At 38.5% G+C, this 26,843-nt stretch overlaps 1 protein-coding gene across 3 annotated transcripts in view; it reads left to right on the plus strand.

The window, feature by feature from the left end:
- Positions 1-26,524, plus strand: part of LOC311065669 (fibroblast growth factor receptor 1-A) — a 42,442-nt gene extending 15,918 nt beyond the window's left edge. The window contains exons 3-18 of one of the 3 annotated variants that reach the window (XM_084086331.1): positions 1,520-1,777; positions 1,876-1,959; positions 2,421-2,593; positions 5,365-5,488; positions 7,675-7,865; positions 11,338-11,482; positions 16,444-16,640; positions 18,677-18,822; positions 19,246-19,367; positions 20,651-20,761; positions 21,024-21,214; positions 21,305-21,427; positions 22,680-22,750; positions 22,843-22,980; positions 23,090-23,195; positions 24,424-26,524. In XM_084086331.1, the coding sequence (XP_083942457.1) occupies positions 1,520-1,777; positions 1,876-1,959; positions 2,421-2,593; positions 5,365-5,488; positions 7,675-7,865; positions 11,338-11,482; positions 16,444-16,640; positions 18,677-18,822; positions 19,246-19,367; positions 20,651-20,761; positions 21,024-21,214; positions 21,305-21,427; positions 22,680-22,750; positions 22,843-22,980; positions 23,090-23,195; positions 24,424-24,603 (2,360 nt within the window). In that variant the 3' untranslated portion in view covers positions 24,604-26,524. The remainder of the gene's footprint in view (positions 1-1,519; positions 1,778-1,875; positions 1,960-2,420; positions 2,594-5,364; positions 5,489-7,674; positions 7,866-11,337; positions 11,483-16,443; positions 16,641-18,676; positions 18,823-19,245; positions 19,368-20,650; positions 20,762-21,023; positions 21,215-21,304; positions 21,428-22,679; positions 22,751-22,842; positions 22,981-23,089; positions 23,196-24,423) is intronic. The other 2 variants (XM_084086332.1, XM_084086333.1) reach the window with 2 other exon arrangements.
- Positions 26,525-26,843: the final 319 nt, after the last annotated feature.

Genomic DNA, 26,843 nt, shown 5'->3' on the forward strand with positions numbered 1-26,843 from the left:
TAGTCAATAATCTTATCCCTCAAAACTCATCTTTGATCACCAAGCAATAGTGTTAACTTATGAATTTGCACATGGTTAGACTTAAAGGATATTAAAAACATCACATAGACATATAAACAACATTAAAAGCTTGATTTTCACCACAGGGGGACTTTAAGTTCTCAAATGTTTTCTTAACTTTTTCCCCGCCATTGACGGAAAGACTGCTTTCCTTGTTTTCACTGTTATAAGCTAGGGGGCGTTATTACACATCTTCTGAAAAAGTAGAAGACGTGAAAAAGAAGCAGAAACAAGCGATATCATTTGTAAACAGATGCAAATGTAAAATAATGCAATCATCAACATTAAACGGCATATAAATCAAAACTGCCTAATGTTACTCAATGAAATATCGAGCCAGGACGAGCTTTAGGACTGTGAAGCTTTAGGGGTGTTGATGGACTCGATCTACTCCATCTGTGTTTTGATCATCGATCTGAATCTGATCTGGATGTAGTCTGTGACAAAAACGCATTTTTCTCAGCTTTTTGCTCAAAATGTTTTTTGTTTTTTTTTAACCAATAGCGAAACCAATAAAAATATTTTGATATGACTATTATAAACAGGTGTGCACATAACTGGTGCGCATGTGTGGTAAAAATAAACTATGCGCAGCAGAAAACATGGAGGAAACCCTTTTGAGTACCAACATTACACGTTTACTTACTGGAGTAGGATTGTTACTGGAGCTGGAGAAGGATTGATTGCATCAATCATGATGTTAAGTGTGTTTATTAATTATAAGTTGATCCGTGATCCGTACGGACCAGCTGCCCCGCGGTTTGGCTAGCATGTGATTCGCGGATTAATTGATAAGTTTAACCATCATAGAGTGAAAGTTTATCATTCGGACGTGTTTTGTCTTGCCAATTTACATATTCAAGCGATTTTAAACGCGAAAGTGGCGACAAATTGGGTCTTGCGCTTGCACAGAGAGAGAGAGAGGGGGGCGAGTTTGTGACAGCGTTCGAACACCGAATTTATTCCTCTTTCGCGTTTTCTTGCGCTTGAACGGACACACGCACAAAATTATGTCAAAATATTGCATCCATTTGCACTCCATCTTTCTAGAAAAATCCCTATTTGACTTTTTCTCAGAATTTCATTTTTTCTTAAGAAATTCAAATTCAGCAAAAAGTCACGTAACTCATTATGGCCGATCATTGTTCACATTATCAATCATTGGTGTCACTTCAGAGTCCTCGTGCACATCCCTAGTAATAGTGATGCATATTATGTGTGGCTAGTTTTATGTCGTAATGCTTAATATTTGAAACAGCCCAACATCTTACCTTTTGTGGAGTTAGATTTAACTAAGTTGGAGGTTATCCTAATGGTCGCCAGTTTGGTGGTTTTACCTAATGGTTGGATAGGAACTTTAGAATTCGATACGATGATTTTTTTAAAGTACATTATTTTCAGGAATTCTAATTATATTACAGCTTAACATAACTCATTATTTTTTTCATCTTGTTCTTAGCAGTAGCCCTGGTTGATCCCACGCCGTACACTCTGTATCCGGGGGATAAACTGGAGCTAACCTGTAAAGGTAAAGAGGAGACACAGGAAGTGACCTGGACTAAGGACCATTTTCCACTGGTTGACGGAGAGCACACGCGTCTGCGCAGCGACCAGATGGAGATCGAAACAGTAGAGCCGGCTGACTCTGGTCTGTATGCTTGCTTTGCTCAGGGACCCAACAGCAACCATACAGATTACTTCAATGTCAACGTTACAGGTGAGAAACCAATTGAATTCAAAATTGCTGATAGGTTGACATTTGTATTGTTCACAAACACAGCAAAAACGTAACCTGATTTTCTGTTCTTTGGTCAGATGGATTGATATCCTCAGAAGATGATGATGAAGATGAGTCTTCCTCAGAGGAGGCCAAGCTATCAAATGACCAGAAGCTGCTTCGTGAGTCACCGTTGCTCTCTTAGTCAAACTCTCTGTGCTCGAAACTCTGACTCAAAGATATGCAAATGTCAATGCGAATCAATATTGTTAGGATTGTCCTTCAAAGCAGGAATTATAACAGGAAATAGTGCACATTTTTGTTTTATAAACCACAGCCGTCTTATGGAATGTGCCGAGCTTTTGTTTATTAGACTGAAAGTCTTTATGTCTTTTGATGGATTAGTCTTTGAGTCCCAAGGGCACTATCAAGCCAGTCAAAAGGAGCGAAACCATCCACCAACACCCAAATCTTGCACACTTTGATCTGAGGTCACCTTAGTACAATCACTCGCCTGGAACGTGCTCGTATCGTTGCTTTGGATTAGTGTTCTAAGATGGTCATCCTCCTGATAATGTTCACATTGTAGTTTCATAGCAATTTCCTCAGTCTTATTTTTTTGTACTTTCTATCGGTTCCTCAGCAATGGCTCCTGTTTGGGCTCACCCTGATAAGATGGAGAAGAAGCTCCACGCGGTTCCCGCCAGCAAAACTGTCAAGTTCCGTTGCCAGGCCAACGGTAACCCTACACCAACTCTCAAGTGGCTCAAGAACGGCAAAGAGTTTAAGAGAGACCAGCGAATAGGAGGCTTCAAGGTGACACATCATCCCAATTCTATCTCAGAGATGCTTTCAAAATATCCATGTCTTAATCTTAAAGTCCCCCTGTGGTGAAAATCAAGCTTTTAATGTTGTTTATATGTCTATGCGTTGTTTTTTAATATGCTTTAAGGCAAACCATGTGTAAATTCATAAGTCGACACCATTGCTGAGTATTTTCACCTTAAAACTGCAGTGAACCAAAGACAGTCTCAAAAACACGGTTTGAAATCGCTGGTTTTTCTGACGTCACAAACTGGTTCCCAAACTTAATTTTTGCCAGCCAGCTGCTGTGATTTGGAGGTTAAAAGGGCACCTCCTCCTCAACAGATTTGTCTTCCAGACACCTCACTGTTGCATGACAGAGGTTGAATAACCGTGCCTGGAAGGCAGACATTGGAGCCGTGGGTTTCTGGTGGAGGCGGCCTACTATTGCTTGGCTCCTTATTTTACACAACTCGTTGTGCTCAGACAGATGAGAATAAACTCCAGGATAAACCAGCTCTGTCCTTGTACTCATTTAACCATGTTGATCAGGAATGTCAACAAACTCAAAGTAACGTTTAAATTGATTTCTTAGCAACGCGTCATTAGGAGAGTTTTGGCCACAGCGCACTTGTTAGAAAATCAAAATGAGAATGAGTCTCTAAAAAATACTACAGATCAAAATTCAAAATTTTATTCCATTCCTCTCCCTTCTACATGACATTATAGTGGTGTTCTCCGCAGTTCTCTGCTCGTGTCATTGTGGACCTGTAGCGTCTGTGTTTCTCATCAAGGTGTTTCCCAGCTGGGAGATATTAGTCCTCTTCCTCTCCCTCACCGCATACACACTTTACCATCTGGACTGTGTTTGAGGCCACTGCAATGCATACACACATGCACGCACACACAGTAACATGTGCATTGACATGGTTTTATACAGACATTTGAGTATACTAAGAAAAGTGCATTCTTTTGTGTGTGTGTGTGTGTGTGTGGAGACAGACTCAGTACCATACCATAGCGATAGTAATGTGTGCATAAATGCATCCTAACGTGTGTTTGAGCTCCAGGAGTGTGAAGGACTTCCGCTGAGGGGCCCTGCTGCAGTGTTTCGTAGTAACCTCCCCCCTGCACTCTTCCCAGTCTCTCGTGGTTTCTTTTGTTTAACAAGAGTCTGGCACAATTGTTCATTTACATTAAGTGTTTGTGAAAAGGAAGTCAGACAGACTGAGTGTAGCGGCTCACATCTGGGGTTCTGTAGGCCTATAACCTCTTATTAATTTTGCCCAACCTAAAGCTCATTTCATCAAGCTGTTACTGCAGAGAACACATGCTCTGTTTGCTGGATTTTTATAGGTTTAGTTCACCCTAAAATAATTTGCTCACCTTTATATCATTCCAAACCTGTAATGACATTCATATTTCCATGTGGAACACAAAATGAGAGGACAAAATATCAATATTTAGTACCGTAACATTAGACTTGTGCACTTCTGATGATAACTTTGTGTCAAACAGACAAATAGTACATAATTCACAAATAGCAAAAATCTCTGCCATATGCTGATACAATATAATATACACAAAATACAAATTTATATTTTAAGTAGTTTCATAAAAAATATGTATTTATTAAAATCGCCACTGATCTGTGGAGGTCCATGTTGCTTAGCAGATGTATGTTGTTTAATAGACTGAAGTTTGATGTTTGCTGGCGGTTTATAGAGCTCTTGGCTTGAGAAGAGCTCTGTGTCCGTGGACATGGATCGGCCCGTTTCCCACTCTCCGCCATGGAACAAGCTGTTCTCCACGGCTCTGTTCTTGTGCCTGACTGATGTTAAACTGACCTGACGGGGATTTGCTGCCAGCTCGCTCTGTTAAACTTCCTCAGCCTTTCATAGAAATGATCTTAAACGACAAGCAGCCCTCTAATGCATTTAGCAGCTTTCTGCTTTTAGATGTTGAGCTGCAAGAAGATGTTGTCTATAAGAAGTCTTTAATTGAAGAGTTTTGGATCAGATTCACTTCTGTGCCTCCATACAGGCAATTTTGCAAAGGCAGGGCTATTTACATTAAGTGAAAATGGCAGTATTTTCTTAGCAATAAGTGTAAATTGTAGTTAGATACTATTAGTATATTTATTAAATAAATGCCGCCTTATTGGGACAATAAAGCCCTCTCGAACCCTAAACACTTTATTATTAACCGTTAGGCACTTTTCACATATTTTCTTCATATTTATTGACAATAAAAGCCTTTTCAATCTGATATGCAGTCGGAAAAGGGAGAAGAATGAGTTCGGCAAAAGGCGGATTCGAACTCTGGTTGATCGCGTCAAAAGTACTCTTTACTCTCTACGCCACATGTGTCAAACTCCAGTCCTGGAGGGCCACTGTCCTGCAGAGTTTATCTCCAACCAGCTCCAAAAACACCTGCCTGGAAGTTTCTAGTAATCCTGAAGACCTTGATTAGCTGGATCAGGTGTGTTTAATTAGGGTTGAAGCTAAGCTCTGCAGGGTTGTGGCCCTCCAGGAACTGAGTTTGACACCCCTGCTCTACGCCATTGCTGGTAACAGGCCACAGGCGTTTTTTGTAATTTTGTCTGTCCCAACCAGACATTGGTGGGTGGAGTTAGTGTAAATAGCCTCTGCCAACAAGGCGGGCTATTTTCATTTAGTGTAAACAGACACTATTTTTCTAAATAGATCATACATTATGTGGTAATTTATGTGGCGCACACAGAATCTGCACACTTTTTTATATTTTTTCATTTTACTGCACAGGTTCGGGAGCACATGTGGACCATCATAATGGAGTCGGTGGTACCGTCAGATAAAGGCAACTACACCTGTCTGGTGGAAAACAAATACGGCAGCATCAATCACACCTACCAGCTGGACGTAGTCGGTCAGTCTTGTTTCTTGTCTTACCTCTACATTTTAAAAGTTAGGTTGGTGTAAATGTCATCTTCACCCAAGCCCAACTTTTTTGTTATTCTTTGGTTGTGGGCAAATTTGTGTTGATCTTCCCTTCCCCACCAGCTCAGTTGCAGTGATTTATTGCGAACCCTTTTGATTAAATCGATTTACGTTTTTAGCTAGCACAGGCAAATGATCCCTAAGGGAGGGTCGCTGAAGCACTGCAATGTTTACTTGAGTCAATCAGATGCAAATGGGTGTTGTTCACCATGCAGCTAATGCTTTGGCGCAGCACCACTAATGGTTACCATTACTTCCCTTAAATGAACCGAAGTAACGGCTGGCTTTACATTTTCCGTGCGAGTGTCTGTGTGTACGTGCTTGTCAAGGACAGGCACGTGTACTCTGTTGATGGTGTGTGTTAAATGATCCATTGCAAATACAAAGTGTTTACGTGATGCATTGGATGAGTTAGAGACGCGGTTAGTGGCTCAAGATGAGATCAGTGTATTTGGAAGAAAGTAATTCAAACACTGATTGGCTGACATGGACTTGATTGATGCCTTCATTAAGTAGAAAATAAATCAGTGCTGCTGTGACATCATTTGCACCCTACATACACATTCATGAGAAGACACCATTTGAATTTGTCACACACACACAACACTCACACATCTACGGCATCAAGTCCACTTGAGAAGTTCCTACTTATGAGTTCAGAGGATGTAACTGCGATGTGAGTTCATGTGCGATTTGTATCGAAATAAAATGGACACGTACGTTTTTCTTTCTTTCTCTTTTTTTTTTTTTTTTAATGATTGTTTGTAGATTTATAGACTTGCTGCCTTTTGTTCAGAAGGCCTGAGAGATGGGCTGTGGCTTAAAATAACATTTCCACTCATTTCCACCAAATTACAGCAATTATAATGATTTTTTTAGTCTGCATGTTAAATTGGCTGCTCCCTGTAGGCACTGTCTGTGATATTAGCATCTAATGAACGCAGGGCTCAACGCTAAGGATTATTTTTCTACTTTCCCGGTCGTTCAAATTTTTACTTGCCCCGCCAAAATTTTCACTGGCGCACCACAAAGAAGTAATAAATAATTAAAATAAAAAAAGTTAGGCCTATTTATTGCTTTTGTTGTTTTTGACCCATAACCTCAATAAATAATTTTGTGGCACCAAAAACTGCTAACTCTTATTGCTAACTATATATATATATATATATATATATATATATATATATATATATATATATATATATATATATATATATATATATAATATAAAATATAAAATAAAATTGTTAAAGACAAGCAAATGGTCAGCAATAAAATAAGAACATATAATCAAATTACGAGCAATATCACAAATACAGTAGAATGAACATACAAATGAAATAAACACTGCTTTTCATGATTTTCATGAAGTCTAACAGTAATTTTCAGGTAGAGAAAATTAATAATCAAATGTAAAATAGAATAGTCTTCTCTGTATAAATTAAATACAGAAAAGTTACAAAAGTTAAGAGCAGTGAGTGATTCTTGTTGTTTGATTAACATTAAAACAAAGACAGCTGCAGGTTCTTTAAGCTGCTGTCACTTTAAGAGCTGCACGGATCCCATATACTGACACACATGCATTTTATTTCTCAATTTTTTATGTCACTTAAGATATAACAGACTACATTTAGTAGGATACTCGCCGAGACTGGCATTTTCCGATGTAATTCTGTGTGAATGTATCCGTTCAAGCGCAAGAAGACGTGAACGAGAGCTCAGTTCAGCATTCGCACGCTGTCTGAGAAGCGGCTTTCTGGACGCACGCTTCAGATGTGTGCGCTCACAAAACTTCTCACACTACTGAATTTAGATCTCTTTCGCGTCTTCTTGCGCTTGATTATTTAAACTGACAAGGCTTAAAAACACGTGCAAATGATAAACTTTCATGATGCAGCACTGGCCCGATCGGGCAAGTGCCAGTTGTGTCAACTGTCCCGAGCGTCGTTTACGCTGGGCCATCGAGCAGTCTTATTGTCGAGCCCTGTTGAAGATCCCATTTGCCGTAATACAGATTCACATTTTGATGTCTTTTAATAGGGGAAAAGAACTTTAAAAAATTGTTAATCAGGCTTATTTCAACCTCACTGACATAAATGTGTGTGTGTGACACAGAGCGTTCACCGCACAGGCCGATCCTCCAGGCTGGTTTGCCTGCTAACCGTACCGCAGTGGTGGGAAGTGACGTGGAGTTTGAGTGTAAAGTCTTCAGTGATCCTCAACCACACATCCAGTGGCTGAAGCACATCGAGGTGAACGGCAGCAGAGTCGGCCCTGACGGACTGCCGTACGTTCGAATCTTGAAGGTAAAATCCATTTCCTCTTACTAGTCAAGCTCCGAAAGTTTGGTCAAACACCAAGGTATTTTGTCCATTTGACAAACTGTCTTTTTGTCAGTATTAATAATGTGGTGACGCCTCAAAGTTTACAATATTTAATCAAGAGTCAAATAATTTAACTCTTTCCCTGCCAGTTTTTTTTATTTTATTTTTTTTATTGCCAGCCAGCGCCAGCTTTTTTGATCATTTTCACAAAACTTTAATGGCCGCTGGAATATTTTGATGTTTGAATATCTGAACATGCAATATATTAAAAGAAAGAACAGAGAAATGTGGGTATGTGGGTAATTTTCAAAAAACAACAACATTTTGAACAAAAAGCTGAGATATTCATGTTGTTGTTGTTTTTTCAAACACTACAACGTGCAAAAGCAATGGTTTTATCGCTTGTTCCTGCTCCTTTTTTGCATGTGTTTTGATCAGGAGGATTCGTCTAATAATCTAATTAGTCTAATAATCTAATAATTAGTCATCTAATATTTGTTTTTAATTTAATTTGAGCTATATTTTGGTTTTAGTTAACAATAGCAACACTACCCTATATTTTGTTTACAATAAAAATGATGAAAAAGTGTTGTTTTTGATGCCACCGTGCTGACAGTTTAAGTCTATGGAATAAACAAACCAAATTCCTCATAAACTTATACGGTTTTATTTATATATACATATATATATTTGTCCCTGTGGTAATTGATGCTGCCACTGGTACAGTTGATAGCGTTTTAGTTGTATCCTGGAACTTTCCTTTAAATATCAGAAATCAGTCTTGTCTAAAGTTCTTTACTTTTTCTGTTGCTGTTAAAAGTGTGTCTTTCACCGTATTACTTCACCTCTATGGACGGAGCACCTCAGCAAATGGAGCAGGACTAACAGCTTTTAGGAAAAAATATGAGCCACATTCTTGGCAGGCTGTCATAATCCATTTCACAAGAGCTGTAATGGCAGGTGTTGTCCTTCAGTGACCGCTGGGATCACAGTGACCTTAATGTTTGACTGTGCTTGACCTCTGACATATGTTTGACCTCCGCAGCACTCTGGGGTCAACAGCTCGAACACACAGGTCTTGACGCTGTACAACGTGACAGAAGAAGAAAGTGGGGAGTATATATGTAAAGTGGCCAATTATATAGGCCAAGCCAACCAATCAGCATGGCTCACCGTCGTTAAACACTCGCAAGGTAACGCACGCCCCCTGCTACAGAGACACATCAGTGCAGAAAGAGGCAGAGGTAGATGTTAGACGGAGGTAGAGACAGCGGTTATCGGGCTCTTAGGTGACCGTAACACATCTTCCCACTTCGTCGATCTTTTTTGTTTTCTGCGGTGCCCCTTGTGGTGCCGCAAATGACGCCATGGAAAATCCCAGCAGAGCAACTGGAAGTATTTTGGCTTGTGTTTACACTGGACGTTTCCTTCTCTCCATCTCTGTGCAGCACTTTGCCCTCCTAATAAGGGTGTTTTTCATGCCCTCTGAAGATTACTTGCACTTCAAAAGCATTTCAGTGGCACCTTGAGAATGTGCCCGTCTAAATTCCTTCACCTCGCTCGAGGGCTTTTTCTTTACCTGCTATTTTTCTCTTCAGGATTGCTTTGTTTCCATGACTATTAAATTCTGCAGTCTCTCTTTCTTCCTCATAAATACCACTGGCATTTCACAGTTTTTGATGTCACAGCTAAAATTAAAATGATATTTAACATGCTCTCCTTTTATTTTAAACTCTATCCCCCAGTTTCACAGACAAGGCTTAAACTAGTACCAGACTAAAATGCACGTTTGAGCTGTTTTAACTGAATGCAACTTGCACTGGCATATCTTAATATAAGTCAGTGCCATTGTTTTGTCTCAAGATTAACACCAGTAATGTTTTTTTCTGATGCACATTTATAAAAGCTACTTAAATGCCCTAATTGAAATGAGGCCTAATCCTGGCTTAATATCTAAACCCTGTCTGTGAAACCGGGCCTACATGTAAATATAAGTCTCATAATTAAATATAAGGCATATAGCCTTGATGTATTTATAAAGTTTAAGTATATACTTGAAAAGCTTAAAGCTACACTGTGTAGGATTTTCTCCCATCTAGCGGTGAAATTGTTTATGACTACCAACTGAATATTACTTTCTAGCTCCTCCCATTCCGAGGGCGTTTTAACTCCTACGGTGGCCGTATTATTTCAAATCTGCCGGCAGTCGCGAGTAATCTCCCCCACGCATTCGTCACGGTGTCACTGAGTGTAAAAACGCGAAAGGCGAAGCTTGAATATCCAGGTATGTCCCTCTTTGGCGAATGTATTTTCAAGATGGAGGCGCAACATGGCTGCCGCCATTCGAGCTACTCGCTCGTATGTATTCTAAATGGCAGATTCTACGCTTACGAGAATACTTGATTAGTTGGTAGAAGTAATTACACATTAATGAGCACATATCATTTTGAAAGAACAAAGTGTTTTTTGCTAAGAATCAACTTAAAAAATTACACGGTGTAGCTTTAATGAGGTAATTTATCTGTGACTATTGGTTTTCAAACTTTTGGTTGCATGCTGCTAAGAAATAATGTGTAGTAAACAGCCGCTATAACAGCTTGTGTTTTTATCAAGAATAACAATGACATTAGTCATTTTACTTATTGTATTAATAATAATTGTAATTAGTAATAAATAATTATAATAAGTGCAGTTGTAACAATAATTGTTTTATCAAATTGATTTGAGAAATTGTACTAATAACTTGCATGTTTTTTTGTGATTAATCGCAATTAATCATGTTAGGTACGATTAATGTGCGGGCATAAAACCTTAATTGGGAAAGCTGTGCTTTGCGGACTTAGTGTAGCCTTTTAAACAGTCCCCAGCTTTTATTTTTTATCATTTCCAGCCTACAGGACTCACTGGCCACTTCTGTAGATGGCTAAATGTTCTTAATAGTGCTGTTCAATAGGTATTATAGCATCGCCTGAAGCAAAGTGGCAGTACCTTTGACATCCTTACTCGCACATATTTCTCACGTATTCTTTGACTAGCCTTTCTAATCTCCCAGTCTAAATGCCACTGCTTCCTTTTCTGAATGCGTGCATATGTGAGAGCGATTGTGTTCAGTCTCTGCTGGGTAATGTTCCATGTGGCCCGTCTTGTGCATGTGGAGATGGAGGCGGGTGGATGTCACCCTCATCTTCAGGTGTTGGGTCTGTAGCGGGTGGAGCCGCGTGCTCCGTTCTCCAGCTAACCACCAATCTGCCAGCAGGGTCATCGAAGGATCCACTTCCGATCATGGAGCTGTCCTGCTTTCCTTAAGGACGGTGAAGGGTGTTTCTCCAGCACCCTTCTCTTACTCCATGATGTCAAATCTTTACCGTTCTTCATCCAAAAACACTCTCTCTCTCTCTCATCTGGTGGGTTTTCCTGGAGCTCTCCGGCTTCATCCTGTGGTTCTTTTCTCTAGACGGCAGGCGTCAACACTACGGATAAGGAGATGGAGGTACTGCAGATCAGGAATGTGTCTTTAGAGGATTCTGGAGAGTACACCTGCTTGGCTGGGAACTCTATCGGCCACTCCCATCACTCTGCATGGTTGACTGTCTATAAAGGTATCTGTGGTTCTTGCGGTGCTCTTTTTGGTTGATGTTTCTCCCTGTCTAAAGCCCAAAGTATATTTTGTTGTTTACATGTAGACTAGAGTATGCGTTCTGTGCGTGTGATGCAAATTTATTCGTCAACATAGTGCGGGCGTACTGTAGTCAGATTTTTCTAACCGCACATACAATGTAAGTTCAGCTTGAACATGTGCATTGAGGATTTTTGCACTAGTTAGTTTGTCCACAAGGCGGCAACACTGGCCCAGGCCGCTGTTTCACCGCTGAAGTGGAACGACAACAAACTAATGGAGATGCAACAATGTTAAATGTCTTCATACCCGTTCACAGTTTAAACGAGTGCAAAGACGTTTTTAGAGAAGCACTGAACGAGGATAATACTTTCTATTGCACACGCTATCAAATGGAGTGTACTTTGAAAGGCTGTTTACATACGCCAAGCGTTTGCGTCAAAACTGAAGTATACTTTGGGCTTAACAGTGGCAGTTCACACTGTGGGTTGAATTTGGTCACATCACTGCAGTAGTTTCCATAAAAATCTGTTCAAAATGTTCAGTTGAAATTGACTTTTATAGCTTTTATCCTTGAGGTCCAAGAAACCTCAAAATACCACCACGTTTTTCGCACAAAGTGGACATTCACTTTTCATAAATATGACTATATAGTGCAGACACTTCTAATGTAGTATAGACAGTTTGACTGTCTAATATATTGCAGTTATTAAGATTTGGGTGAAATTTGATATAAATCAAATCAATTTTTGGTATTTTGTAAGATAATTTTAACGTGAATGTCATCAATATTTCTTTAAGCTATTAAAATAACCTCAATGTCTCTAAACAGAACATGAGTGTTAAGACATTGTCAGTGCTAGTAAACACTAGCTCTTTAATTTACTTCCATTACAAGCAATACAGTGGTTTTATAGCGAATAACAATTCTTTGTGAACCGCACCATTCTTCAACCCCTGTGTGTCTGCTTTGTGGTTTTGTTATTCATCTGGGTGTTGACTGACACTTGAAATGTCAGTTGAAGCATGTCAAAATGACATGTTTGTTGTCCTTCTTTACAAAAGTGGAATCAAGCCAAGCCAAACCTCCCACTGTCTCTGACCACAACTGAATTTAAAGGTGCACATAAGTATATATTTACTCGAAGACAGGAACATAATTTTAGAAAAATCTTTTACACTAATATTAGTTGAAGGCTCATAATAGTGGCCTTATGTAAGCTGATTAATTGTAGTGGGTCGGCTCATGGTGGCGTCATGTTGAGATCACATGACCAGCCAAATACTACTCACTTTTTCTCGGGAACCCCATGTTATTTACTCACTTCTGTAATTATTTGTGGCCGACTGCGAAATAAATAATGGCATTGTAAAGAAAACATTTGCACTTTATTTTGCAGTACGTGTACTTAGTGTATTTACACAAGAAAGTACTGAGTAATACAAAAAGTGAACTACTTAAAATGGGTTAAGTTAAGGTTAAGTTTAGGTTTAGTGTTAAGTTCAGGGTTAGTACCTAGTCATAGTAAGTACATAGGACATGCATGTAAGACAGGAATGTAAAATAAAATGCTACAAAGGAGGAGTGGGCGATCTTCCCAAAATTTCATACCACGATCTAAATCACAATCTTCCCAATTTTGAGATGTACTATCGAGAATATCCAGACTGGAACAAGCCTATGGACTTATCTATTTTCACAATTTAAAACACAATATTGCATTAAACATCAGTTGTCAAAATAGTCATTAAACCTGGAGTTAAACTCTAAAACACTGCATAATCTTCACTGTATGAATTAAATATACATTGATTCTTATTTAAACTACTAGTTATTCAGTCAAGAGCAGTGAGTGCTTTAGTCTGTCTTTTGTTTAACGTTAATGACAGACAGCAGCAGTTATTTGCATTAGGCTTTAAGACTGAATGCACGGATCTAATATAATGACACGCATCCGATTTCTTTCCCAACTGTTTATTCACTTAAGACATAACTGACTGTCTTTATGTAAATACTCACCAATACGGACATTTTGACATATTTTTGTGTATATTTGATTGTTTAGGCGCACACCTGAAACCCCAAGTATACTTTGTTCGGACTTTGATTTGGACGTTTAGTTTAGGCTTTTAAGCAAACCACTTTAAATGAAAGGGACGAATTTGAATTGATAAATGAATTTTATCTTGATTATCACGTTTTCATAAGTGTTGGAAGCCAAAATTGAAACCAAAACTACAATTTTATTCATCGCACAGCCCAAATGCGTCACCACGCATGAAAGACACATGATATAATTTGTCCAGTCAGCACAGCCGTCTAGTTGGCAGTCATTGCTGTATTGTAACATTATTATGAGAACATAAAAGATCACAATCTCTGCGATTCACTTGAAAAGTAGATCATCACGAACGATTTAAAGTTATCGGATCGCCCACCCCACCACAAAGAAAACTATTGATTTTGCACACAATGTCGCATCCCTGCTACTAGGTATCGGTATATGTGTAAATACTGACCAGTGCAAAATTACTGAGTGCACCATAAATGTTTCCTAATTTAAAGATGTTTTGCGAACAAGAGCTGTAGTTTAACTGCAAAATAAATGATGTAATGTATAACAAATAACAACTGAGAACAGATGGGACACTGTGGCTAGTGGTTTGGCAAAGCTTTGTTTCCATTTTACTCTTTTATATTATAAAATCCTTTTCCTAGTTTTTCAAGATTAACCTGTTTCCAATTAACATTTCTGTGTGCCTGAACACTGGACAAGCATCCCAAAGAGCATGAGTTTACGCATAAGCACTATGCTGACATCATTTCCTCTTTGGCTCGGGTTTGATAAATACCTCACCTAGAAGGTGAATCTATTCGCGGTTTAAATAGATTCGATTTATCAAGATGCTTGCCAGTCAAAGTCTTAAACACATTCAACATGAAGAATAAGATTTAATTCTGGATGTTGAATGTTGATCTTTTTGCATTTGCATGTTGCAGTCAGCAAACTGTGGGCCTTACTCTTATCATAAACCATTATGTAAATATAATAACTCAAGAGCATTTGAGCTTCATGTTCACGCTACAATATATTTGATTGTTCATTAAGTTATTAAAAGAGAAGGCAAAGAGAAGTGATCTGTCAATGAGATGCATTTGCATGTGCATTGTTGTGTGAAATGTATACATGATACAATAACATCTTTTGTGTGCATGAACTGTGTGAAAGAAACTCTGTATAAAGAACCAGAGCCTTGGGGCAGACAAACGCCAACCAAATAGCATAGGAAATATCTGTATCAGCCAGACTTCTCATGTAATTTTACCCCATAACCCAGCTCTCCATTTATACTTTGCTGAAATGCATACCCGCTCAGATTTTGTCTACCCACCCAGATAAGCCATTCCTCTCAATTTACATTTGTATTTGTGTTGCAAATTTAATGTCTCATATGAGTTTACATAAGGCAGTTTTTTGGCCTAATCTCGTAGCGAGGGCTGCCAAGTATCATGAGCAGTGGTTTCCTTCTCCTGCTAGTCACATAAGCAGAAGAATGTGCCATGAAACCTGATCCATGAAAGAAGTAATTATGATGCTACAATAGGAGTTTGTGTTCATTGCAATTCACCATTCACGTGAACAACGACATCTCCGTTTAGAGGATTTTTGTTTTGTGCATGTGCATGTGCGTGTGTGTGTGTGCATCAGTGTGTTTGTGGTTTTAAAAATGTACATTAAAAAAGGTCTCCTGCTAATATGATATTTCAAGCTTCTTAAACGGGCAGATACTCTAACTTTGGCAGGAATGTGTACAATATTGAGTCATTCTCTCCCACTGACCTTTTGCTAAGCCCCACTCCAGCTTGCGTAATGTTGCTGTATTAAAACAACATGTAATACACGCACACATTCTGAGAAAGTAAGTCTGAATCGAGAGATTTTAACTCCAAATGATGTAAACCCGGAATTGTGAGAAATAAAGTCAGAATAAACTCTCAATTCAGAGAAAAGAGGCAGAATTACGAGATATCAACTTGCAATTCAGAGAATGTCTGAATTGCAAAATGATATAAACCCGGAATTGTGAGAAATAAAGTCAGAATAAACTCAATTCTGAGAAAAACGGCAGACTTACGAGATATTAGGTTGGGGGAAAGATGATACAAAATTTTGGATTGCGTTAATTCTTATTGAAATGACTTTATTTGGCCCGCAAAAATTCACCAGACAATGTGACACATATGACCCCAACTTTACAAAGCTATCATATTGTTTAAAATAATATAATGCCTAATTTAAACTCAAGGTTTCATGCAGGATTCCAATGTAAAACTTCTTTTCTCGTTTCTCCAACTATTTTCTTGTTGAGGTTGTTTTTGATTTCCATTTTGATCTGTTTTCATTGATATTAGGTTGGGGGAAAGATGTTAACTCAAAATAGTGAGGTTTAAACTTTCTGAATTATGAGATTTAAAAAGTAAATTTTTTAAATCTGTGATGGAAATGGTCTTCCATAATTATTTAACGAATTTACTTAATATTAATTTACTTTGGAGCCAATCTAGGTGTTTTACTGATGGGTTGCATGCTCATTTGGGAATGAGGGAATATTAATAAAAAAAAACTTGTATCACTATTATAAGAGCACCAGCAACAACTTTTTACAGTGTCTTGGGATATTTTATGTAAAATTCCATTTAAAGCTTTTCGAACACATTGGTTTCCAAAAGCTTGCCTGATAACATGGCGGATGGCAACATTAAGGCGGGACTTAGCAAAGGGTCAGTTGCAGTGATTGTCAAACATTCAAGCTCTGCTGGTACAGGCTGATTTGTCATTCTTAGCACACAAAGGTAAATAAACACATCATCCCTTTAGCGTTCAGCAAGCTCATTCCCTTCCCTTCTGCCACCTTGCATTGCTCCCTTCTTTCATAATCTAGCCATTCCCCCGACTCAACTGCCAAACCAGACCTACCTGGAGGTGCTGATCTACTGCGTGGGCTTCTTTCTCATCTGTGTGATGGTGGTGACCGCCGTGCTGGCCAAAATGCACAGCTCCACCAAGAAAAGTGACTTCAACAGCCAGTTGGCGGTTCACAAGCTGGCCAAGAGCATCCCTCTGCGCAGACAGGTAACAGAAAGTAGATAGGGGGTTTGATCTCTTTACCACTAAACATAGAAACATCATATTTCAACAGTTTCTTATGTTAATGTTAATGTTGGGGTGTTGTAGTATTTAATTTGATAGTGGGGATATTTAACTATAATAGTGTTAAAGATGACCTGTTATGCTTTTTTTCCCATGTTCATCTTTCTTTAGTGTGTAATGTTGCTGTTTGAGCATGAAAAAGGGGAGTTGTTGTCTATATCAGTGTCAGTAGACGCGTTTCCATTACAGATGTGCGCAAAACTTTTGCAATTTTTTTTTCTAAATATCGATAAAAAACTATTGCGAACTACAGCGTTTCCATTAACCAATGTTATGCGACTAAAACGTCATTTTAAAAAGTAATAAAAAGACTAAAAAGTAATTCCAAAAATCATGCCAACGGATGTTGGTAGGTTTATTTATATCACAGCCACCGCACTAGACATTATTATTATTAATGGAAAGAGACGTAGGTGTGTTATCCAAGCATTAATGGCAAGGAAAAACCCTTTATACTATGTATGAGGTGTTTCTCGCTCATTTCTGCTCCGAGGTCTGGATTGTGGCATTTCTTTGAGGTTTAGAATCCAGTATTCCTGTAATTCTTTTGTCTTTTATGAATTTAATAAAGAGATCTGTCTCGTATTCTGTCCAAACACACCGCTCCTAAGTCAGGTGACTGTAAATGCACAAAAACTGTTTCCATTGCAGTTTTGCGAAGTATTTCTTTTTCGAATAGCCTGAAAAACACCTCATGCAAGCGTAAAAACTTTTTTGCAATAAATGGGAGTTTTTGCGAAATTGTCGTGTTTCCATTGAGCGTATTTTCAATTCGCAATTTCAATTTGCGCAATTTAAAAAGGTAATGGAAACGCGGCTAGTGTTTCTGAACTTCCTGACACGCCTCCATTGTAGTCTTGAGTTTCTTCCGGGAACGAACACGTCACGATATTCCTCATTTAAATAATTCATACGCAGAATAAAGGGGCGGGGCCTGGTTGAGTGAGTTAGTAGTGTGTTGAAACTGGCGGTTATGGTAAGTGGCGGGACATTTCCCAAACACACTCGAAGCGCTCGACCAATCACAACACACAGATCCAGACGACCAATCAGAGCACAGTGTGCTTTTCAGAAGGAGGGGCTTCATAGAGACAGGAAGTAAACAGAGCGTTACTGACAGACTGGGAAGAGAGGAGCTGCAACAAAGAATATATGAAAAATAATGTGTTTTTTGAACATTCAAGCATGAAAACCTATTCTAGCAGAGCCCAAAAACAAAATGAAAACTTTGTAAAAGGGTATAATATTGCCTCTTTCATTTAAAGCATTCGTTTTCATGAAAAAACAAGATTATTTTGTAAGACTTAATTTCTCTGTTCCTTAAGGTGCAGTTGCATTTGTGAAATTTCATGGGCAAAAAAGGTCTGTCAATAGTCTAGCGATGTCTGAACTGCTTTCAAACCAAGCAGTGCCCAACTTGAACCCGTCGAGAAAACTGCATAGGAAATCTTTCACCCTCATGAAATTCCTAATCATGTGGATTAAAATGATTTCGCCTGCAGCGATGTATAAAGTCAGTTTCAAACCAAGCAGCTGCGAATCCGCTTGACCAACATGGGGAAATTGTTCGCCCTCACGCAAAATTTTGGATTGCGTTAATTCTTATTGAAATGACTTTATTTGGCCCACAAAAATTCACCAGACAATGTGACAAATATGATATTGTTTAAAATAATATAATGCCTAATTTAAACTCAAGGTTTCGTGCAGGATTCCAATGTAAAACTTATTTTCTCGTTTCTCCAACAATTTTCTTGTTGAGGTTGTTTTTGATTTCCGTTTTGATCTGTTTTCATTGATGATTGTTGTATAATATCAGTGCGTCTCTCTGCATCTGTGTCTATAGATGCCCCCTGACCAAGTAACTTGCATACACCCATATGAGCGCACAAGACCACAGTCTTTATATGTGTATTTTTGTTGCTGTGTTGTGTGGAGAGTAATTTGTTAGTATTTCCGTGCAGGTGTCAGTGGACTCCAGCTCATCTATGCACTCTGGTGGGATGCTGGTCCGGCCCTCGCGTTTATCCTCCAGTGGCTCTCCTATGCTGTCAGGGGTCTCCGAGTACGAACTGCCCCAGGACCCACGCTGGGAGGTACACAGAGACAGGTAACACACACATTGTACTCATTCACTAACTAAAGATGCAAATATGCTAGGGCTGCACGATTAATGTGAGTTTTGAGTAAAAGCATGTTATTAAATGTTGTCTTTTGTTGGACGAGGTTCATAAATGCTTCTCATGTTTGGAAAGATGTTTGACACGTGTTGCTTTTTCAAATGCACATTATAAGCGACTCAAACTCGCAGTGCTTTCAGACGGAGCAGCGTTTACAGAGCCGTACATCAATGACAAGCTGTGCATAACAAATAATCCCAGCCTTTGCAATTTCGTAAGCGCGAAAACCCAAATCGGTTTAAGTGCGATTTCATGTAAATTGCGATTAATCGTGCAGCCCTAATATATGCACAAAAATGGCCAGGCGAAGTATGCAGTGTCAGTGATTGATATTGTGTGTGTGTGTGTGTCAGGCTGGTTCTTGGGAAGCCGCTTGGAGAGGGATGCTTTGGGCAGGTGATGATGGCCGAGGCTATGGGGATGGATAAAGACAAACCCAGTCGTGTCACCAAAGTGGCTGTCAAGATGCTTAAATGTAAGTGTTTTCTGCCACCGTTGTTAGCTGACACGTGTGTGTGTGTGTGTGTGTGTGTGTGTGTGTGTGTGTGTGTGTGTGTGTAAAAAGGGAAATATGCCAGCAAACTCTGTCTGGAATTCAGTATCTCATGAGGAATCTGATGGTCCACTGAGCTTTCGTCTGTATTCCACCTTCGCCCTGAAGCATGTTATTTGAGCTCTGGTGTCACATACCGTACCACAGCAGTTTGTTTATTCTGATTCAGGGTCTGTCTGTTTCCTGTCCTCTCCTCGCGAGTCAATGCCCGGAAACATTGGCAAACATCGGCAACACAAGAGTGTGTGCTGACGTGTCCTGCATCTGTGTTATTTTAGTTTTATTTATGTGCTATTATAGTATTTATTCATATTTTGAATTAGTTTTTATTTTTATATTTTCAGTTTTCATTGTTCATTGTCATTTCAGTTCTACTTTCTGAGTATGAATTAACATATGCAGTAAAAGACAACAATATACAAGCACTGTAAAAGGTTTTGCCACAAACTCAGCTGACTGGCTTCTCTCCTGTATGATTTCACAGGAGTCTTTGTACATGATTTATGAGCTTCTAAAACTTTTGACCTCCTTACTGAACTCCTTTTCACAAATATAAACATTATAAATAAAAATGAATAACAGTTTTCTCTTAGTCTTAAGTTCTAAGCAACTGGGAGCCTTAGCAAGCATTGAGCTTGACCACTGTACAGTAGGCTAATTCACAAATGAATGACTCTTATGAACCGGTTCTGTGGATGAATTGGTGAAACAAACTCCCAGACTCTCATTATCCATTTGATTTATTCAATGCATTCACATTTGACTCACTTACTGAGCTGTAATGTATCATGCATAGACAGTATTATTCTCAACCGCATTATAAATGGTAAAAAAAAAACACACTAATTGAATTAACCGGCTAAACAAAAATAATCAATGTTTCTGAACTTGTACACAGTTCATCAATACACATTATTCTATAGTGGCATAGCCTAATTTTTCACCATCCAATAAAATCAATCATCATGCTACGTTATTTTCCACCGAGAATTTATTATAGCTGGGAAATGCATCCGATTATGTTCTGAATGCTTTTTCATGTCATTGTCTTGAATGTTAAGTTGATTTCAAGTCCACACCGGAAAATATATGAAAAAGGAAAGCATGAATATAATAACCTGATTGTCCCTCTCGGCATAGAGGTTGAAGGTTCCGTGACCTGTCATACTAAGATATATGTGTGTTCATCAATATTGCTTTTATAGCCGACGCCACAGAGAAGGACCTGTCAGATCTCATCTCCGAGATGGAAATGATGAAGATTATTGGCAAACACAAGAACATCATCAACTTGCTGGGGGCTTGCACACAAGATGGTGAGTAAAGGGTGAATTAAGAAAGCGGATGGGCGGAGGGAAGCATTTAGAGATAATGCAGTACGGGCGTAAATCACATTTCAAAACCAATCTGTTAGGCTCACTGCTTTTTGGCTTCAAAAGGTTGTCATCAGTCCAGCTGTTATGATTTCACACGGCTAGATTAATTGAACCTAACTTCCTTATTGAATCACACATTAGTGTATCAAAAACTGTGGCCTCTCCGGTAAAGACTGATTATGTTTCATGTGGCCATTGTCAGGTCCGCTCTACGTCCTTGTGGAGTTTGCTGCAAAGGGGAATCTGAGAGAGTATCTGCGTGTGCGCCGTCCACCTGGGATGGAGTATTGCTACAACCCCGACCAGGTGCCCGTGGAGAACATGTCAATCAAAGACCTGATCTCCTGCGCCTACCAGGTGGCTCGTGGCATGGAGTACCTCTCGTCCAAGAAGGTTGCCATCTCTTCTGTTCTCATCGCAGTCAAATGGCGTCTTTATAATTGTTCCCTTGATTAATGTACATGTGTGTTTTCACTGTTCTAGTGTATTCATAGAGACTTGGCTGCCCGTAATGTCCTGGTAACTGAAGATAACGTGATGAAGATAGCCGACTTCGGCCTGGCCAGGGACATTCATCATATTGATTACTACAAGAAAACCACCAATGTAAGATTTCAGACTGAGACGCATCAGAAAAATCACTTTATTAAACACCAATTTTTAATCTGGTCTTCCACTGCTTTTAGTTCTCGCAGTGAGTGCTATCTGATGCTGTCTGTATTTTAAAGTCCCCCTGTGGTGAAAATCCAGCATTTAATGTTGTTTATATGTCTATGTGGTGTTTTTAATATGCTTTAAGACAAACCATGTGCAAATTCATAAGTCAAAACCATTGCTGAGTATTTTCTCCTTAAAACTGCAGTGAACCAAAGACAGTCTCAAAAACACGCTTTGAAATCGCTGGTGTTTCTGACGTCACAAACTACCTTGTAACCAGGGTTTGAAATTAACACCCACCAAATGCGGGTACAAATGAACAAGTGCGCCATTATTTTTTTGCGTAGGGACGTGTGTTCAAGTAAGCTTTGCGCAATAAGATTATGCGCAATATGCTGTATTTAATATATCACGATGACACACATGTTCAGTATTTGAGTATTAACATAATAAGTAACACGCCAAATTGGCTAGTGATTTGACAGCGTTAACCGCCACAGTTGATTTTTACCCGCATTTGGTGGGTGTTAATTTCTAATTTTAATTTTTTTTATGTTCTTTGTACTGTATTGATCTGTCCACCTAAAACACATTTTTGGTGAAAAGGATGAGGATAAAAGAGGAAGGGAGGAGATTGCTGGATGACAGGATTTTGTTTAAATACGAAATGAATGTATGAACTCCAAATTTTATATATATATATATAGCAAAAATAAGACCACTCTACCGCACACTGTTGACTTTACTCTTTTATTTTATTCGGAGCGAACCTGAGGACGCTATATGCGAAACGCGTTGTTCACTTTGAATAAAATAAGAGTAAAGTAAACAGTGTGCGGTAGAGTGGTCTTATTTTTGTCATATATATATATAAGTTGTAACATAGTGAATCTGGTTATTTTCTTTTCTTTCTTTTTTTGGCTAGTAGAAGTTCTGAATGGCCGGTAACTTAAAAATGTAGTTGCCAAATTGGCCGGTGAGTGAAAAAGTTCATTTCAAACCCTGCTTATAACCAATCAGGTCAACCAGTGGATCTGGTATAAAATTGACTACAGGTGGACTTGTATGATTCTCGTCGTCTTGATTTTCTTTGAGCCATAATTATAATTATAAAATCCTCTCTGCAGGATTGTCACAAATGCTGATCTATACTCTTGAACAGGAGATGAGTTGGTGAATAAAGTGATTGTGTTCTTCACAGGGTCGTTTACCAGTGAAATGGATGGCGCCTGAAGCTCTGTTCGACCGCATTTACACCCATCAGAGCGACGTGTACGTCTGAAGATATTCTCTCAAACACACTCTGATACATAATGCCTTTGTCTGTTAATAATGGTCATTGTGATGGTGTCTTTGCGTGTCAGGTGGTCTTTTGGGGTGTTGCTGTGGGAGATCTTTACTCTGGGCGGCTCACCGTACCCAGGTGTCCCAGTCGAGGAACTCTTTAAACTGCTAAAGGAAGGCCACCGCATGGACCGGCCCTCCACATGCACCCATGAACTGTGAGACCCGTGATTGTAGTAATGATATGACTTCTGTCATGATGGTGCTGGAGGTCTTATGATGATCTTATGATGATCTTATGATGATCTTATGACCTTCCTCTTGCAGGTATATGATGATGAGGGATTGTTGGCATGCCGTCCCGTCTCAGAGACCCACGTTCAAACAGCTGGTGGAGGATCTGGACCGCACGCTCTCCATGACGTCCTGTCAGGTGAGCAGAAGCAGGAGCGGATCAGGGCTGCGTTTCCCAACTTCTGTCGGAACCAATAGAGTTCAGTGGAACTGGCGACCGGAGTTGGTTAACGATGCTTTTGGGAAACGCAGCCCAGAACAGCTTCATAATCCACAAATCAGCTTTCAGTACATTGCGTGACATTTCAGTGGTGCTTAAAAAGTTTTTTCAATGAATTGGACAATAATTATTATTTTATTTAAATGAATTATTATAATTATTTCCAGTAATTGTGACTATTAAATAATAATAAGTAATTAACTAATGATTAAGAATTATTGTCGTTGTTATTGTCATTCAATCATTAATAATAATCAAATAATAATACATTAATTAGTATTATTCAATAGTTAATATCAATAATAATGCATTGACATAATAATTGTTATTGTTGGTTTTGTTATTCAGTAATTAATATCAATATATCAGTATATAATAATAACAATGAACAAAAACAACATTATTATTGATGATGATGATGATTATTCAGATTATTACTAATAATAAACCGATAATACATTAATAATAATAATTATTACTATTATTATTCAATCATTAATAATATTAATTATCATCAAAAATAATTATTATTCAATAATAATATCAGTAATAATACATTAACAAATAAAAATTATAATTGTTATTATTATTATTATTATTTTTAATGTATTATTATTATTATTATTCAATAGTTATTTAATATACCTAGAGCTATGCTGTCACAATCAAAATTCATTATTCAATAAGTATTAATATCAATAAAAATACATAAAAAATAATAATGATAATAATAACAATAACATAATAATAATTATTTTTACTATCATTATACAGTAATTTATAATAAATAATATAATCAATAATATCAATAATAAAACTAACAAATAATAATAACAATAAACAAGAATGTTATTTGTTTTTTATGATGATTATAATTATTCAGTCATTAATAATAAATCAACAACAACAAGAATCATAATAATTATTATTATTCAATAATTAAAAATATAAATAATAATGCATTAACAAGATGAAATAATAATAATAATAATAATAAACAAGCACAACAACATAGTGTTTTTGTTGATTATTATTAAATAGAATTACAATTAAAATGTTGTTTATTATTATTATAATCGTGGTTGTTGTTGTTATGGTAACAAAAATATCAAAACTAATACATTTTGTGTGTGTTTTACATTTTCAGGAGTATCTGGACCTGTCTATGTCTCTGGACCAATTTTCTCCAAATTTCCCGGACACCCGCAGCTCCACCTGCTCTTCCGGTGAAGACTCGGTGTTCTCTCACGACCCCGGCGCTGACGAGCCCTGCCTGCCCAAATTCCCCCCGCACCCCAACCGCGGGGTGGCGTTCAAAAAGCGCTGAGCTCCCTCACTCTTCAGTGTGTGACCTGTCTGGATGAACTCACGGAGAACACGCTTTGCCACAGAGCACACACACTTCAGAGATGAAGCGCTTGGGATGGACATCACGTAATGATCCGGCTGGAAGAGAACAAACCGGCCGTTCACTGACCCCTTTACCTGTCCTAGGGCACTTGAGCAGAAAGTGGTGCGTGTTTGCTTCTCCAGACTTCTCAGTATGAAATATCCGCGTCTGTCATCCGTAGTAGAGAAACCCTTGCCATCACTGAACGAGGGACGGATCGATGGACGTTGGGAGTGTTTATATCTTCTATTGGTGTTAAACAAGGACCTTTATTTTGCCTCCGAGACCAAATTCTTAAGAAAATGTATTCCACTCAACGGTCTGCCCGAATGTATTTTAACAACGGGCAACTCACAGCCTTTCTTGTAAATACATCTAGAAATGTATAAATATGAATATATATTTACACTCTACCCTTATTTTTTATTACACGATTTGAATTTTGTTGCATTTTTTTGTACCAGGATGCGTCTATCTAGAACTTTTTGAAGTGTAGTTTTTGTGAAAGTGACCATGAGAATTGTAGATGAAATGATATTAATAAGAGCTGATCGACGGCCAGTTTTGTTTCGTAATGTTGTTGTGGTGTATCATTGATGCAGAAGTGGCTCAGAACTGCTGCTATACAGCGTCAGACTTAAGCTATAGAAATATACGTATTAAAAAGGCTCATAAGGTTTTCCTCTTCATGTCTTAAAAGCGAGTCCGAGTTGATGCGTTTTAAAATGATAAATCTCGATGAATTCGATAAATGTTTCGCTTCGCACGTTAAAATCAACAGTGTGTAAGATCTGCAGATCACTTATGTTACTCTACAAGGATTACATCCAATAAATGCTGTTCATGAACGCATAAAGAAGCTTGTAAACATCATTCTTGCTGACGAGTTTACAACATAAATTGTGTTTACAGTGAAATTGACTGCAGGTTAGTAGGGGTGATTAAATATTATAATGCATAGCTCGCAGTGTAAATGCCGTCTCCTGCTGAAAGCCGAGTGTAACCGTTAGCTCCTTATTTATAGCGGTGTGAATGACCCATCTTACGCTACAAATGCATGACTGTTAGCAGTGACGACTGGCTCGCTTCCCAGTCCCAGCTCACACTCCTGCAACACCAGCCTTGATTTACACGCTTGAAGAATACGGTTGAAGGTCGCAGAGTATACAGCGGTTTACATTTAACATTGTTTGTGATGTTTATGAGACGGCTGTAGTAAATTTTCATTAGTGGAACATTGCTTTGTTCTGAGAGAGACAACGCGGGTCAACAGATATGGACTTTAGAAACACTGGTTTGCGAGTCTGTTTTCTCCAAAGGCGTGCATTACGACTGGGACTGTTGCTTTACGGTTTAGTCGACGCCAGATTTATAGCTCAAATGCATCAATAAATGTATCAGCTTTTATTTGATATGCAACGGCTTGTGTTGAATTCTTATTCCGAGTTGAAACTGAATGACGTTCACCTTAAAATCATCATTTACACAGAAAGGAGCTGTTTGGCACATTGTTGACGTTGCTCTTTGGTGACCGGAAACATGTTGCACTTCGTTGCGACGTACAGGGCCACTAAAGTCACGCACTATATTTTTACACTTAATTGAAACGTAACCCTACGTATAAACTAAATATTTACAGAAGCCTTCTGGAGTAATGGTTGGAATAAAAACACAGATTGATTACCTGATAAATTACCTTTAGACGTGGTGATATGTTGACATTTACACTTGTTTACATTTTAATAGAGAGAACATTGTGAATAAAAGACTTGTTCAACACGAACCCGATCTAAACGGCAAACGTTTGTGTGCGCCCTCCATGTGCTTGCCAAATAAAATCAATCAATCATAAATGTCATTTCTTGTTTGTTTTTTTTGTATCAGTATTCATTTATTGCTACTAATTTCAAATACCGATTGGTATGGAAGCTCGTTTCCGCCACAAAATAAAACAGTTTAAAAGATATATGTGCCTTTTTTATCTCACAATTGAAAAAAAGTCAGAATTGCAAGATGTTAACTCGCAACCCAGACGGCAACATAATGTCGGCCCAGATCCGGCCCACATCTGGGCCGAATGGAATCCACGTGTGCCGGATCTGGGCCGACACTATGTAGCTCTCTGGGAATGGCAAGAAAAAGTCAGAATTGCAATAAAAAAGTCAGTATTGCAAGAT

This window comes from Abramis brama, assembly GCF_963993115.1.
Source record: "Abramis brama genome assembly, chromosome: 16".
NCBI classification, from domain to species: domain Eukaryota; kingdom Metazoa; phylum Chordata; class Actinopteri; order Cypriniformes; family Leuciscidae; genus Abramis; species Abramis brama.